The sequence below is a fragment of the Nesoenas mayeri genome, assembly GCF_963082525.1.
Source record: "Nesoenas mayeri genome assembly, chromosome: 7".
In the NCBI taxonomy this organism is placed as follows: Eukaryota; Metazoa; Chordata; class Aves; order Columbiformes; family Columbidae; genus Nesoenas; species Nesoenas mayeri.
The window spans coordinates 24,835,754-24,851,935 of record NC_137551.1 but is presented as its reverse complement, the minus strand read 5'-3'; the positions used below and the strand labels follow the sequence as shown (position 1 = coordinate 24,851,935).

The following is a 16,182-nucleotide window of genomic DNA, read 5'->3' as shown; positions in this document are numbered from 1 at the left end:
CCGCTCGTGCCGCCCCTCCCTGCAGGACTTGTGCAGAGCCCCATCCCCAGGAGAGAAAGGATGTGCCCCCAGCGGGGCTGAACCACCCAGGCAGCCTGGATCAGGTCGGTGGAGCCCGAGGGCCCTTGCCCAGCTGCTCCCTGGTAGCATCTGGTCTCAAGGAAGTGAAAAGAGGAAAGGAGAAGTGTCTGGCACGGCGTCCCTGCGGGCCAAGCAAGGAGGGGTGGCCCAACCCAGAACTGCTCTCAGCATCATTTACTGTCCCCATCCCAGCGAGGCCTGGAGCCCCTCAGTGCTGCACAGATGTGGTCTCCACCATGAGGAAAATGTGCTATTTGGGGGGTGCCACATGCAGCTCAGGTCCCCAGCACACATTTGTGCTGCACCTAGTGCCGCACACACACACAATGCCGTGTGCACACTGACCATCGACACCACCTGGCCCTCCCGAACCCCTGCCTGGCACAGGGCAGGGACCCCAGCTCATCACCAAGCGCAGCCCCAGCCTGGGGAGAGCTGCTCCACGCTGCATCGAACCATCTTCCCCTCTGCGCACGGCTGCCTGTGCCAGGGAGGCTCACACGGAGCCTTCAGGTTGGTACAGACCCGTCAGTAGTTTTTTGTAGCGGCTGAACGCAACAGGGATACTAATATTAAAAGTAATTTCTCCCTGAGAGGTGCGCTGTCTGTGTCAATGGGTGTAGAGAAAGATGTGCTGACCTCTCCTGCCAGGCTGCCCTCATACCAGAGGTAGCTGGGAAAACAGGGCACAGCATCGCTGAAGGGAACAGGCTGAGGAACCAGGTCAGCAAGTGCTTCCCAGTTTCTGCCTGTGAACCCGGGCTCTCTGTCACCCCTGCTGTCAGGAAGGCCCTCAGGGGTTCTGAGTTACACTGTAGCAGTGCAGACACTCAGCAGTTCTGAGTTACACTGTAGCAGTGCAGACAAGGAGTCGGGAAGAACAGGAGTTAATAGCATGCTGTTGCAAACACAATAGTGAAATACACGTGCTGGAGTACAGCCTGACAGATAATAGCAGAAATGTCATAGTCCACCAATGCTGATAAAACTTGAACTGGAATAACTGCATCCCTGACTGGGCACTGCCCTTCCAAGGAAATACACAGCAATCAAGGCCAGAGGAATGCAAGGGCTGGAAAACAACCTACCCAAAAGGCTGAAGGAAAGAGAGTCACTTAACTGGTGAAAGATGTGAAGGGGAGAGAGGAAGCTTTCAAATACATAAGAAGCTGTTGCAAAGAGGAAAGGAATAATCTGTTCTCCGTTGCCATGGCAAATGTGATAATGGGTAATGAGCTTACACTGCAGAAGGAGAGAAATTTAGGTCACTCATTAGGAAAAACAAGGCTGGTAAGGCTAGCAAAGGACTGGGTACAGATCCCATGTGGGGTGGGCCAGGCTCCACACCTAGAGGTCTGTAAGGACAGAAGCACAGGCAGATGTCAGAAATAACAAAAGGACAGTTGTTTTCCTTCAACGCTTTCTGCTGTGATCACCCCTAGAAGTCATCTTTAACCGCTACCCCATCATCCCAGCTGTGGATGGGCACCAAAAGGAGGAAAAGCTCCCCACCTCCCCATAGGAAAGGCTGCATCTGGCTCACTCTGTTATTTAACACAGGCACTAATCTTAAAAGGTCAAACAAGACTCCATGCACTGTCTCTGCAAACACAGCAAGGGAACAAGGCACTTTTTTCACCTTTGCTGTTTAAGCTACAGGACGAGCAAAACTCACCAGGGAAACAGTGACTGTCACTGACCCAAGGAAAGGGGCTGTTCCCCTTTCTTCACATCTTGGCAGGAGGCTGCTCTATCAAGGTGGTACTATCAGCTCACAAATAGAGCTGCAAACAGTGACCGCAGAGCGAAACAGATGGTCCCAGCTCTTTTTCAGTGCCAAAAACCCAGGCAGTTGCTGCCAGGCCCCACTGAAGCCAGGAGGAGTAGGTGGCAGTTCACCACAGGCCTGCTGAGGAAAAGGAACAGGAAAAATCCCCTTTCCAACACACTGGTGGCAGGCCAGAAGCCCTGGCCAGGGAGAGAAGGCCAGATGGATGAGTAACACACGACCATCCAGAAAACAAGCACAGATGGACATGATGGGCTGGACAGCAGAGGGCAGGGGCGCATAACAGAGAACACAAGATGAACATGGCAGGAACTGCTGAGCCTCATGCCGAGTCACAGGGAGCTCTCAGCTACTCTCCCAATAGGGCTGTGCCCCATTAGCAGCAACCAAGATCATCAGAGATGCAACATACCACGAAGGAGAAACAGAAAGCTTTAAAACAAACCAAGACCTGCATACAAACTGTGATGCTGAGGCTTCAACTTCAGCCTGGGAAGAGGGTGGTACAGCCTGAAGGCACAAAATCACACGAGGCAGAGGTAGTGTACAGATGGAGTTTTAATTTTCTGTCAGCAATATGAAGAAGCAATTACCACAATTACAAATGTTTGTTTGCATAAGGCTCAGAATTGGTTGGGGAAAAGCCAGCAACAGCTTCACCCCCTCCCCAAAATACTACTGAGTGACATCAGTTCACAAGCCGTAAAAGATCCCAGCCAACTGGGCTGTTACCCACAGTGCATTGCACTGACACCAGACTTCGCCTACATCAAACTGATCAGTTACGTGGAGTTGATTTGGATGTGCTAAAGATGTAGCTCTAAGTGCCCAGGGACCATGCTGCTGTCAGTCAAACAAGACCCAAGGTGGCTCATGCTGCCCCCGACCCTCCTGGAGGCACTGGCTTACCACATTGCAAGGGATATTTCAAAAAGGTCAAAAGACAATTATCCCTGATTGAGCTACCACTCCCATCTTTATTAAACCCCAAGAGGTATGAGAAAAGGCCAGCCATGAGCAGGAAAAGACACAGACTACGCACTACAGCTTTGGTGACTTCATGTAAGTTTGGTTGTTCATGTGCTTCACTGGATTTTTGTGACGGCTTCATGGATGGACTGGGCCACATAGTCCAGGTTTTTGGTAGTCAGGCCACACATGTTGATGCGCCCACTAGCCATCAGGTAGATGTGTTTTTCCTTGATCATGTACTCCACCTGCTTAGCTGGGGAAACAATTGGACATCAGGTCAGAGCAGGGATGCCACAGCCCAGAAAAGTCCTAAGGACCTGTCAGAGCTGCTTGAATCTTTCACATCAAGCAGAAAACTTCCAGCACTGGGCACTAAAGTGCTGCCTGATGCTTCATTCGCACCTAGCCACACCAGGGCTCCAGTGAGGTCCCAGAGGGTTTCCTGCCTGGACTGCTTCAGCCCAGTCCACCCCCCAGCAGAACTGTTCTCACACAATCCTCCCTTTACCAGGCCACTTGGTACTTACGGTTCAACCCTGTGAAGCTAAACATGCCGATCTGTTCTGTAATGTGGCTCCAGGTGCCCGGGGTCCCAAGGGATTCCAGGCGAGACCGGAGTTCTGACCGCATCAGCAAGACCCGATCTGCCATCGTCTTCACGTTGTCCTTCCTGCAGCAGGTAGGAAGCAGAGCGTGAGGACAGGCACCTGCCTGGTTTGGAGCCATCTGGCCAAGCCTGGCACTCAGAAAGACAGCTTCCCCCCCTTTACCTCTCCCACTGGCCCTGGCAACACGTACCACTCAGCAAAGAGCTGCGGTGAAGAAAGTGTAGTTGCCACAATGCGTGCGCCCTGGGAAGGGGGGTTGGACCAAGTGGTGCGCACAATCTTCTCCATCTGTGAAAGCACACGCTGCACATTGTCTGCATCCTTCCCCACCACAGTCAGGTTCCCCACACGTTCATCTGTGGACAAGGCAAGAGACATGAGCCATTGGTCCCACACAGCATGGCAAAGCAGAGCTCTCCCCAACCCCCAGCATGCCAGCCCCATCTATCTGGGTATGGTGCTACTGGGCCAGCTTACTGCCAGACACTCACTGTAGAGCCCAAAGTTCTTGGAAAATGACTGTGCACAGAAGAACTCAAAGCCCTCGGAGACAAAGTATCGCACAGCCCAGGCATCCTTATCCAGGCTGCCAGAGGCAAAGCCTTGGTATGCTGAGTCGAAGAATGGAAACAGGAACCGACGCTGCAAGGAGGAACAGTGTTAGAGGGAAACTCTTTCCCTACAGCCTTCACTTTTCTCCCCACTGTCCCTGTAGGAGGGAAAAATGACCATTGAGCTTTCAAGTGAATACAGAAGAAACATGGTCTGGCAACACCAGGCTGGCATATTTTCTTTCTACTGGGGTAAAATAATAGAAGGACTAAGGTGGTCAATAAAAGGTTGATTGCAAGAGAAATCTGCATTTGAGGACACAGAAACAAGAAATGTACCACCCTATATCCTACAATCCAGCACCTGTGAAAACAGGTGGCCCTGGAGAATCCTTGCAGCATGAGACACCTCACTGCAGCCCATGCCACGGAGTTTGAAAACAAGAACTTGGAGGCATAAGAAGTGGGATGCTTTTACTCTCTGAGCATAGACAACACCATCCCATCTCTCCTTTCAATATCTGCTCTGTGGGACTCTTCCAGCTCCTGCCATATCTCATGTCATTCACTACAGCCCATCCCCAGCTGCTTCAAGAGCCACCTGTCCCTTCAGTGCTCCTTTAGCCTCAGCAGCAGCCCATACCTTCATAACAGCAGCAATCTGCTTCCACTGGTCTGGAGTGGGGTCTGTGCCTGTTGGGTTGTGCGCACAGGCATGGAGGATGAAAATGGAGAATTCTGGGGCTTTCTGAGGAGAGAGTGGGTCGTGGTCACACACATGGACAAGACTGCACACCCACAGCAGAGAGAGAGGCCCCGAGTTGCTCTGGGCACCAGCAGTCTCTTTCACAGAGATCCACTTGCAGGCACAGCACACAAGAGCCCAGCCAGCTCCCGACAGCATGGTGCCAATCTCAGCCCATCCTGTGCTGGTTTTACTTACCTCCATGTCATTCAGCAGACCCTGAAGATCCAGACCCCTCTTGGCAGCATCCCAGTAGTGGTAGGTTCTAATATCTTTAAAGCCAGCATCCAAAAACACAGAGTTGTGGTTCTCTGAGAAAGGAAATCAGTTTTCAGAAAAGCAGGCCCAACCTCCAGCAAGCCACCTTCTCCAGTCCCAGTATCTCCCTAAATGTTGCCAAAATACACAATGGAGACACGCTCTCTTTACCCACAAGCGGAAGGACCCCCTCGCTGGCCAGGCCCCCACCATTCCTCCCTCGCCCACTGACCCACAAGGTTCTCTACAAGGAGGTGGCAGCACTGACGACAGCACTCACCCCATGTCGGACTGGAGACGTAGATGGGGGTCGCTGTGTTGTTGTTTCCATTGTACCACCGCCTCAGGAACTCTGCACCAATCCGCAGAGCGCCTGTCCCACCCAAGGCCTGAACACTTCCGATCTGCAACAGAGAGAGTTGCCAGCAGGGTCCATCCTGGTCAGCTCAGCTACTGGTTCACAGAGAACAGAGGTGCTTGCAAGAGCGAGATAGGATCCCAGATGTGATCCCTGGGGTCACCCCTGCCAGGACACCATCCCTTTCCAGTGGTCTTCAAACTCCTCCAGCACTCAGACCCACTCTGACACATTCTACAGTTATAAATACACTCCAGTTAATCCTGTTACTTTTTGGCACAAAGCAGATTCCCTGCTAGTAGCTTATTGCAGGGAAAGTGATCTATTATCTGACTTCAGTTTCCCGTAGCGCAGCCACTAAAACATGAAAGAAAAAACAAATTCCAATCACAGATCACATTTGGTCTTTCCCAAAAACTACACCTACTTGCACAAACAGCTTCAGGTACATGGGTTCATCAAGTAACCTGCAGCCAGCAAAGATGACACCTGAGAAATCACCAAAACCTGTCAAAATGCAGTTAGTCCACACATTTGTGCTCCTCTGCTTGGTCTCCTCCAGAGACACCCCAGGGATTCTGGCAGCTCTCTGAGTAAGGAGCTGTTTCACTCCCTGTCCACCACCTACCCGGTTCTCTTTGATGGCGGGGCTGTCATCACCCAGGGCGATCCGGGAGGCATTGGCCCGGAACTCGGGCAGGCCCAGGATGGGCAGGTACTCGTGGTTCAGGCTGTTGTCGTTGGCGATCATCTGCTCCACCTTCTTCACCACCGGCAGGACCCATGGCTTCCCCTCGTCCGTGCGGTAGGCTGCGAGGACAGAGAGAGCTGTCCTTTCCCCAGCCGGCGGGACGCTGGGCCTCCCGGCCCCCGGAGGGTCCTGCTCGGGGCACCGACACCCGAGGACGGCGGGCAGGTCACCGCGGTGCCGCCCTCGCGCCCTTGACGTCCGCCGGTTACCCGCTGCTTGCCCCGCCCCGCGCCCAGCCTCGCCGCGGCCCAGTGACCTTTCCAGCCGCCTCGCCCCTTCGGCGGCTGCCGGGGCCGCCGCAAGGGCACCGGCCGGCCTGCCCCGCGGGGACGGGCCCCGCCGGGCCGGGGGAGGCCACGGACTCACCGCCCACGCCCAGGTTGACCTTCCGCGCATCCCCGTCCTCCCGGAAATCCGCCGTGAGCTTGAAGACGGCGACAGGCGGGGCGCGGGGGACGGCGGCGAAGATGGAGGCGGCCATGGCGGCGCTGCGCGACCGGTCCGCTCTGCTGCGGTCCGTTACAGGCGGCGCGGTGTGCCTGGAGGAGACGCTCACCTTCACCGGCGGGGCGGGGCCGGCGCACGCCACCGCCAATCAGCAGGCCTCCAGCGGCCCCGCCCCCGCGGCCAGCCAGCGGTGGCCCCGCAGCGCTTTGGGCGGAGCGCGGGCAGCCAATCGCGGCGGGGACGTGGTCCGGAGGCGGTTGCCACGCCCGTTAACGCCAGCGGCGCGGAGACGCAGGCGCTGCCTATTGGCGGTCGGCGGCCCCTCGGCCACACCCGCTCCCCTGCGCGCGCGGGTTGGGCGGGCGGCGGGGCCGCCCCGGGGTGACGCCCGCCCGGGGCCGGGCCGGGCCGGGGTCCGGGTGCCTGGTCGGGAGGTGCCGGCGAGGCCGGGACCGCGGCGCAGCAATGCAGAGCCAATGCAGGGGCTGCGGGAGTGCAGCGTCCAATGGGGCGTGGGGTCCCAGAGCTGCAGTGCTGGGGGTGCGAGGCGGTCCCAGGGTGCAGTGCCGGTGGTACGTGGCGCTGCTAGGGATGCCGTGCCCGAGTCAGCGCTGCTCTGCGGCACTGCTCGGGGGTGTGATGCTCGGGGGGCACGGCACGGTGCCCATAGGGGCCCGGGGGTGCAACATATGTTTAAATGCAGATCAGCCCTGGAGTGCAAAGCTGGGGTGCACGACAGCTGCAGGAGTGCCGTGTCCGGGGTGCAGGATGGTGCCAAGGTGCAAGGCTTGGAGGGTGCAGGAAGGTGCCAGGAGCGCTGTGGCCAGGTGTGATGGGTCCTGGCGCAGTGCCTAGGGTGTGGGGTTGTACCAGGGGTGCAGTGGCCCAGATACAGGATAAGGACAGCTATGAGCATGATGCGTGTTTTCATGCCAGGGCGGGTCACGGGGATCCCCCACTGCATCTTATCCGGGTTTTTAAGGCACTTTCCTGATTGTCAGCCAGCTGCAGGCCAGGCGCCATGGGGTGGCCTACTGAGACCCTCCCAGCCCCGCGGAAACCTCCCCTGCCAGCAAGACCCTCTGAGCAGTTGCAGCCACCGCCACGACGGGCCCTGCTCTGGCCCACGGGGAGCGTGTAGGATCACTTGTTAGCTCGGAACCCCTCTCCCCCAGCGCATGGCATCGCACTTATCCGCAAGGAATTTCTCCTGGTGCCTCGCTGCCAAACTCCGCATCCCTCCTGCAGGCACAGCGCTTTCCCACGGTGCGCCCGACCCTCTGTGCTTCTTGCGGGCCGCCCATCGCCCGGGGAGGCTCGCTCCAGCCGTGCGGGGAGGAGGCAGATGCCGTCGCGGGGCCCGATGGGGCGGCGCAGGGCTGGAAGCGGCGGCTGTGCTGGGGAATGTCGGCAGAGGGCAGAGCCGGCCCGCGCACCGCGCCGCCGGCAGCACCGCCCCGTGCGGCCCCGCCGCTCCGCCCGCAACCCCCGCCGGCAGCGGTACCTCAAGGCGTGACCGGCTCCAGCCCGGCCCGACGGTGGCCCGGGGCTGCCCGAGCATCCCACCCGCGGCTCCCCGCACGCCTCCCCCGGGAGGGGTCTCGCTGCCGCTCGGTGCCAGGCCGGCTCCGTTAGGAACCCGCCGCCTGTCTCAAGCGGCTTTTGAAGTTTGTGGGAATTCGCCCGCGATCTTGCAGCATCTGGGAAAAGCTTCGAGGGAAAAGAGAAGGACGTCGTGAACAACAGCTCCAGCAGCGCGACTCCCCCACCCCTCGTGACATAAAACACGGGGATACAGGACAGGAAAGGCCATGCTGTCCCCAAACGCTTTAGCAGACAACTCATGTCATGCACTCCCTTTGTTAACCCAGCCAAGTTCTCTCTGAAAACCAGTTTGGCTCCTTGCCTCCCTCCCATGCCGAAGGTGGCTCAGCAGCCCAGTTGCCTGAGAGGGAGCCCAGGGGCACAGCTCTTGCCTCCCCCAGCTCCGGGCAGCACCTGGAAGAACTGCCCAGTGCACTTTCTGCTTAGCATGAGAGTGAAGAAGAGGCAGAGCTGCCTGGCGGCACAGCACCATGCCAACACTTCTGTCTTTGGAGAAAACAGCATAATAGGAAAGGCAGAGGAGCAAGACAGCAGTGCTAGACCAAAGCCTTGGCCCTGGTGGAGTTTTTAGCCCAACTCAAACAAAACTTCTATCAGACCTTGAGAAAAGGCCACACAGAAACCCAGAAAGGGCTTCAGGTCTGGAATCTGCAATAGCTGTGAGCCCTGCGAATGCCTGACCTTGACAAGGTGCTGTGAGTGCATTTGCGAACCCTACCCTTAACTCCAACCCTAACCTTAAGTCTAACCCTAACCTTAACTCTAACCTGATGCTTAACTCGGACCCCAACTGAATTAAGAGCACTTGGGTTTCTTGAGGTCTGTGGATGCTGCTAAATGAGAGATGCTGCAGTGCTGAGCAGGAAAGCAGCTGTCAAGAACAAGGGCATCAGAGGTGAATGAGGGTAGCCCACTGCAGCGTAGCTAATGTTTTCTGCTCACAAGAAGTAAAGCACCGTGCAAGTGCAATGCTGTGATGGGAAAATCCAACCAAGGCTGCTTAGAGCATCCTATTTCTGGAGGAGACAGAAGTGCTGAGGAGTCCCCAGACTGGCAGGCTCCCACTGTACTTACTGGTTTCTAATCCTACGACTCTCCAAAGAGCACTGGGATATTTGGGGACAGGGCCAAGCACTTTCTCAGTGTAGAGCAGGGAAGTCACGAAGGCACAGGGGCGCTGCCTGCCAAGCTGGATGCACCAAGCCGCTGCTTGGGACCGCCAGAGCAGGCTGAGCAGTGCCAGTTGCAGGAAAAAATGCAGTTTCCCCAAATCAGTACTGTCTGGCTCCCCTTCCTTGGGGGCGCCTGGACAACATGAGCTCAATGCTGTCAGTCCAGTGGAAACCATCTGTGCCACTGCCCATGCCTGCAAGGCTGGGGTCGCTGACCCAGCAGGCGTTACCTGCTGATGCAACTGGCTGCCCCCAGCCCAGCTGGCGTCCCATGCCCTTGGCAGCAGAGTGGGGCTCCGCTGGGAACAGATGCAGGAACGAGACAGACAGGCACAAAGCACCAGGCTGCCGGGCCCCCGAGCTGGGTGGTTGTGTGTTAGCAAGATCCCTCTGGCCCTGAGCTTTCATCTCCCCAGCCTACACAAAGGGTGCCACCAAAATGTATGTAAAAGCAGGAGAAACATGGGAGCTGGCCCTGAGGCAACCCTCCCTTCATCTCCTGCCTCAAACTGACAGCCAGCAATGACCTGCCACTCAACGGGAAGGCTTGCACATTTTACCTGGAGCAAAAGAGCCCCCCGGTTGCACAAACCACACCGCACACAGGCACGGCCCCCCACACTCAGCCCCTCCTGGGAGCCAGAGGTGGTGGGGCTCAGCAGCCAGCCTGGCTCCTGCAGAGCTCAGGCTCCCACAGGGATGCAGGGACTGCTGGAGACGAGGTGCTGCCCTCCCCACATCATTGAGCCTCATCTGGGATTGGAAAAAAGCCCTTTCTCAGAGAGTGCATGAGTTCTACTCACTGCATCCCCTTAACTCACCTGTACAAGATCCACCCTCACACCCCTCTGTCCTCTGCCTCATCCTCCTCCTTGCCAAGAGCCCTGCCCAGCATTGGGATGCCCTCGAACCACCACAAAGGTTTAGGCTGCCCTGCCCCAAGGCATTGCCCATTTTGAGCTGGTGCTGGGCATAGGCAGCGTGTGGGCAGGGAGCCGGGCTGTAGCTGTTCCCAGTGGGTGCTGTGCGTGGGCTGTTTTCCCAGCCATCCTCTGAATACAGATGTTTTCTCAGTGCTGGATCCAGACAGAGGAGGGTAAAATGTTTTCATTCCAAGCTCCCGAGGTCAGGTCATGGTTTGTCTAAATGGCTTTTGTTGCTGTAATTATCAGATTAGCTGATCTCTTGCAGTGCGTTTAGGGGCAGCTACATTAACTGCAGATCCTGACCCCCACGCCGCTGGGGCAGTGGGTTTGTAATGGAATGATGAGGATCAGGGATGCCAGGAGAGCCAATTGAAAGGATTGTGGTTGTTTTTGAGCTGGTACCCAGCTGGACCCTGGCCCAGGAACAGCCAGCAAGCTTGGGGAAGACAGCAGCAAGCCTCCTTGACCTCCTCAGTGCACAGGATGATGTCAAGCTGGGCTTGATCCTTTCTTCCCACTCCAACCTGCAGTGCACCTCAGCCACAGAGCCCCACACTGGGACCTGCCTGCTGCTGTGGCTGATGCTCAGTGTGCAGACATGGGTTGGGGGCACCCAAGGTGCCTCCCCTTGCTCAGGGCTGTTGCTCACTGCAGGCAGCAAGCCCAGCAGGTCCTAGGGGGGTCTGGCACCCCATGCTGTGGCTGGGATGGGGGAGCCTGGGGCTGGTGCCTGGCTATGGGATGCTGCAAAGGGTGGGAACCCCCACCAGCAGCCAGGGTGGTGCAGGAATAGGAGCATGAGATACCAGGCGAGACAGAGAACATGACGGGGAGATGAGAGAGCAGGGCGAGGGGCAGATAAAGAGGGATCAGGAGTTTCCGGTCCCCATCAGCCCCTCACGGGATCCATCTGTCAACGCCTGCAAGTGTTGATGGCACCAAGCCCTGGTGACAGCCGGGGCCACAGGTCCTGCCAAGGGGCACCATCAGGGGCTGGGAAGGGGCCCACACTGCTGCCTTCCTGCTGCACTGGTGCACTTGGACCCCAACGTGGCCAGGGACAGGCAGTGCCCACACACAGCCCCACAGATGCCCCTGAGTCCGAGCCCTGGCCACGCTGCCCTGCAGCACCTATCTCCTGTCCTCCCACCCTGCCAGCCCCACCGCAAACACAGACAGGGAGTGCCAGGGATTTCACCTATCAGCACAAAAAAAACCCTGTTCCTGCTCTGTTGAGCTGCAGGTGAACATGCAGATGCTGAGTAGGTGCTTCCTTGGCCACCATACCTACAGCAACAACCTGCCCCTTGACACATCGTCCCACCTCCTCTCTCACCTGCTGTAGGTGGGAGCAACACGAGTCTCCCTTGAGCAAGGCAGAAGCTCTACAAAAATGAAATAAGTCCAAATCAGAAAAGACTTTATCATTTCTTCATAAAACAAATAATTTAAAGTGTGGTTTCACTATATTTCAGTTTCTGAAGTTTTACAATGCCTGAGCATAACATCCCACTGAATGAAGACTTCTGGAACAGGACATCTACATCTTCACTTTCAAAGAACATTTCAACCTCTTAATGCTTCAGAAAACTTCAACAGCAAAATTTTTCCTTTAATCACCATATTTCTGTGGGAAGATTTGGCTTCAGCAAAACGTAATTAAAAAAAAATAGTGAAAGATATATTTGTGGTTTTTTTCTTAATTGCCACCATGACAGAGCTTGGTTAGCTCCAAATCCATCTTCTTTGCTTCCAGAGAGTGAGCCAGAGCAGCAAGGATAAAGCCTGTGCATCCCTGAGAAGGAGCATATCCACCAGCCCAAGGCTCAAACCTCTCCTGCCACCACTGCTGCTTGGGCACAGCCAGAGGTTCACCATTTCTCTCTTTAAAGCCGTTTTGCACATTAGTCCTGGTGTCTCTGGAGCCCAGCCCATGGGTCACTCAGGACCTACCCTGTGGCCATGCTCACCTCAGAGACTGCACCTGCTCGGCCCCCAGACACCCAGGAGGAGCACAGGGATGCCAGAGGAGCACTGGCCCTGAAAGAGGCAAGAGATGGACTGGTCCCAGTGCTCACCATGGGACGAGCCACTGGGGCTGGGAAAGGATGTTTCAAAGATCTGCTTTCCCCTAATTTTTCCTTTTGCATTAGCACTCGCTGGTAGATGTTCTGGAGACCAGCCCATGGACCATGACCTGCCCAAGCACTGATGCCAGGTACCCTGGTGCACTCAAGATGGTTTCCCAAGGGTGCAGAGGACCAATGGAGAAAAAATGGGGGCATCGGTCCCCGCGCATTGCCAGCCTTGGAGCGGGACAGACATTGCTATGTCAAGGGATGGACTTTTGCACAGCCAAAGTGTTTTTGGGAGGCTTGGTGTGGGGACATAGCTGCCAACCCCAGGGCCTGTGGTGCTGCAGAGGCAGTGACCCCCCTGTCAAAGCCTCTGGGCCCCACCAGTGAGCCTGGCTCATGCCCCAGGACAGAGATGCCTAACGTGGCGCAGGGAGTTGCTGCACCGTGGCATGCACAGGCTGCTGGGCAGCCGCGGGAGCCTGGCTGCACCAGAGGGGTCAGTGGAATGGAAGCATCTGTAGCACAGCTGGTCCCAGCTGGACTCCTCCGTGCAGGGTGTGTGCCCTGGCATAGCTGGGAGGAAGCCAGGAATGAGGACCTGATCCTTGCAGGGAGCCCGGTGCTGCGGGTAGCTTCTGGACCTTGGTGTAGGATCAGATTTACTGATTACAATTTATTTAATATAAAAAATAATTTCTTACAGTGTTTTGGCTGGCGTCAGACGAGCACTTACTCACCCGGGAATTCAAACAAAAGCAGGGCTGGCGCCCAGCCAGGGGGTCGGGCGCTGGGTGGTCGTGTCCATCCCGGCTTCGGACCCGCCTCTGGGTCACTTGCGGGCTTGTGGCATGATGTCTCCATTTATTTATTGGAAATGTTTGAACAGGAAATGCTAATGGTTTGGGTTTGTGGAGACAGCTGGAGGGGTCCGGCTGGAGCTGCTGGGAAGGAGAGGCTGCACTGGGATGGGGCAGCCCAGCAGGAAAGGGGGAATTGGTGCCACTGGCACTGCCAGTGGGCATGTGTCCCCTCTGTGCTTGGGCTGGAGGACCCAACAGGAGATGAGACTGGAGAGGGCCCCAATGGCTCTGTTGCCTCCTCCTTCGCTGCTGACTGCAGCCACCACTGCAAAATGCATGGCCACACTCCAAGCATGGGGCTGCTGCTTGCACATTGTGCTGCTGCCTGTGCCCAGTAATGCCAGGGAACACAGATACAGTGCTGTCGAAGTGGCACAGGAGGAACAGTCACCACAGGGCTGTGCATATCTCATCCCCATGCCTTGGGCTTGAGCCAGGCTGGTGCCCATTAGCATGGGAGGGATGTGAGAGCACTGCCTCCCCCTGCAAGGGGGTCGAGAGGTTCCTATACAGCCCAGCTCTGGACCGGGCTGTTCCTGCGTTTGCTGATAACAGCGGAGGTGAAGTCTGACCCAGGAAAGCAGGCAAGATCCAGAGAGATAAACTCCCCGCAGCAAGACAAAAGCTCTGACCTCCGCGCAGCCCGAGCCGCCGCATTCCCACAAGCGCAGCAACAATTGCCCGGGAGTAGCAGCAGCAGCGGGGAGACCTTCACCAAACCTGCCGGCCAACCACCGGGGAGGGCCTGTACAGCCACCGGTGACATCTCCACCAGAATCACTGTGCAGAAACCACAGCTTGGGGTTTTTAACTCGATCTACACTAGATAGCAATTGCCCAGGCAGTGACAGCAAAGAGACCCTGCTGTTATTGCTCTCCCCTCATTCAGCAGTGCAGCAGGTTCTATGGTGCCTGCTTTGCACAGCCAGAGAAATACCGCACAAGCACCCCCTTGTATTCCCTACCTTACACTTTTTATGCTCACATTTGCAGCACAATCATTAATTTTAATCCCTAAATGCAACTGAGGATCTTATGCACTCATGCAATTCAGGTCTTAGCATGTGCTTTTTGCAGAGGCTGCTGTGGCACCGCACACCCCAGCGTACCTAGCGAGCTGAACGGCAGGCATGGGATCAGCTCTGTCCCCTTGTCCCCGGCCTGTATCTGGCTCATGGGCCGGGAGGCTGAGAGCCTGTCTGACACCTCTGCAGGTCCCTGTGCCAGGTCTGCCCCAAAATAGCACCAGCTGAACAAGGCAGAGGTGCTTAATGAGATTTGTAGAAACACCCATCTCAGTTACACACCTGTTGTCTTGGGCATGTTTTTAAAATCTTTATCTCTGCATCATTAAGCACTGATCTACATTTGAAAAGAATCCCTTCAGTTCCCTACCTCTGAAATGAGGATAACCATCCTTTACCTCATAGCGGGGTTACTAGGATAAACAGATTAAAGACTGCGAGATATTGTGGCAAAGAAGGTTAAACAAGCCCCTGTGACAGATGGCTCAGGGGCAGGGACCAGCATCAGAGCAATGCAGAGCATAAGCCACGGACCCACGTCTGCACCATGCTAATTATCTCCAAATCCCAGAGTCAGCTTTACCACTGTCTGCCTTCCCAGGACACCATCCCCCGCCAGCCAAAAGCCTGCCAAGGGGCTAGTGCCCCAGCCAGGGATGTGTACCCGTGCCCTGAGCCTGGGAACAGGGAGCACAGGCACGTGGGGGGAACAAAGGACAGGAGATGCCCATGAGGAGTGCGAGGCTTCAGGAGGACATCAGTGACCCTTGGGCAGCAACAAGGTGCTGCAGGGTGCACACGGGGTGCAGGCGGTGAGGTGCAGCAGGACTCCTCTGCCCCCTTTGCACATCCCTCCCTGCATCCTCAGAGCAGGGAACCCTCTGCTATTGCCCACAGTCTTGCCTATCCCTGTCCCACCGGCTGTCCCAAGGCAGGCAGGGGCAACAGGGAGATGTGCACTTCTGCAGAAAGAGCTGATGGGGGAGAGGATGAGCCAGACAATTACTATCTGGAAAGCCTCACCCGGGTCCCTAGTGAAATAATGGCACAAATATTAAGAAAAGGACCTCTGTAAACATCTAGAGGATAATGAAACCATGAGCTATAAGCAGGATGGGATTTGTAAATAAAGGACTGTGCCAAAAACAACAAGCCCTCCATAATTGTTTTGGATAGAATGACAAGATTAGTGCGGGAAGGGGACTTGGCGGATGTCATGAGAGGAGACCTGGAAGCACTGGGTCTGTCATCCTGTCTGGCCATTAGAGAGCCCAGGCACATTTGGACAGGTTTGAGAGGGATGACCTGCACAAAATGTGCCCCTGCTGGCATGGTTGGCACCAAGGGATGTATCTGCCCTGCGGAGCCGGACACCTGCAGTCCCCCAGCCTGGCAGGTGTCACGCCAGCACTGGTGCAGTCGCTCATGCCTTGGCCACCTCCAAGTCACTGGCAGAGAGCAAAGCTAAACCTGAGCCCCCATCCCAGCTGAGACATATCCCACCGCTGTCTCTCACAGGGCTGGGACTTGCATGCTGCAGGAGCAAGCCAGCTGGATGGTCACGCAGGGGCAGAGTGAGAAATAAAACTGAGCGGAGCCAGGGGCAGGAAAATAATGCTGGCACCTTCCTCACTGTTTCCCAGGTTTTGGCAACCTTTTGTCTTTTGTGAACATCAAAATAGCATGCTCTGCAAAACTAGGGTTCCCCGGCACTCTCAAGTACCAGATTTTTGGCCAGACGTACAGGAAATGTGCATGCACCTCCTTGCAACCAGCCCTTTGAAATGCTACACTATAAAAGCACACGTAAGCGTTAGCAGTCATCTGCACTGCACAGGACAAACCTGTCCAGCCTTGACATTGCATGGAAGAAAAAGCAGGGCCCTGGCCAAAATGCACCTGGTTTTGTACCCGAGCCTGGGTGTCGGCAGCGTGCAGCCGTGCTGGGCTGGTAAC

The 16,182-nt window shown here is 56.2% G+C and overlaps 1 protein-coding gene across 2 annotated transcripts; it reads right to left on the bottom strand.

Annotated features, from left to right (window-relative positions):
• Nucleotides 1–2,578: 2,578 nt before the first annotated feature.
• Nucleotides 2,579–6,626, bottom strand: GOT1 (glutamic-oxaloacetic transaminase 1). 2 transcript variants are annotated; one of them, XM_080347642.1, is made up of 9 exons: nt 6,480–6,626; nt 5,790–6,172; nt 5,285–5,408; nt 4,945–5,057; nt 4,645–4,749; nt 3,942–4,092; nt 3,641–3,806; nt 3,370–3,512; nt 2,579–3,095 (listed from the first exon to the last, which is right to left on the bottom strand). In XM_080347642.1, exons 1-9 carry the CDS (start codon nt 6,592–6,594, stop codon nt 2,956–2,958), a joined length of 1,440 nt encoding a protein of 479 aa, XP_080203768.1. In that variant the 5' UTR covers nt 6,595–6,626; the 3' UTR covers nt 2,579–2,955. The 2 variants fall into 2 exon arrangements, with proteins under 2 accessions (XP_080203768.1, XP_080203769.1); XM_080347643.1 differs by having other exon boundaries at nt 5,991–6,172.
• Nucleotides 6,627–16,182: the final 9,556 nt, after the last annotated feature.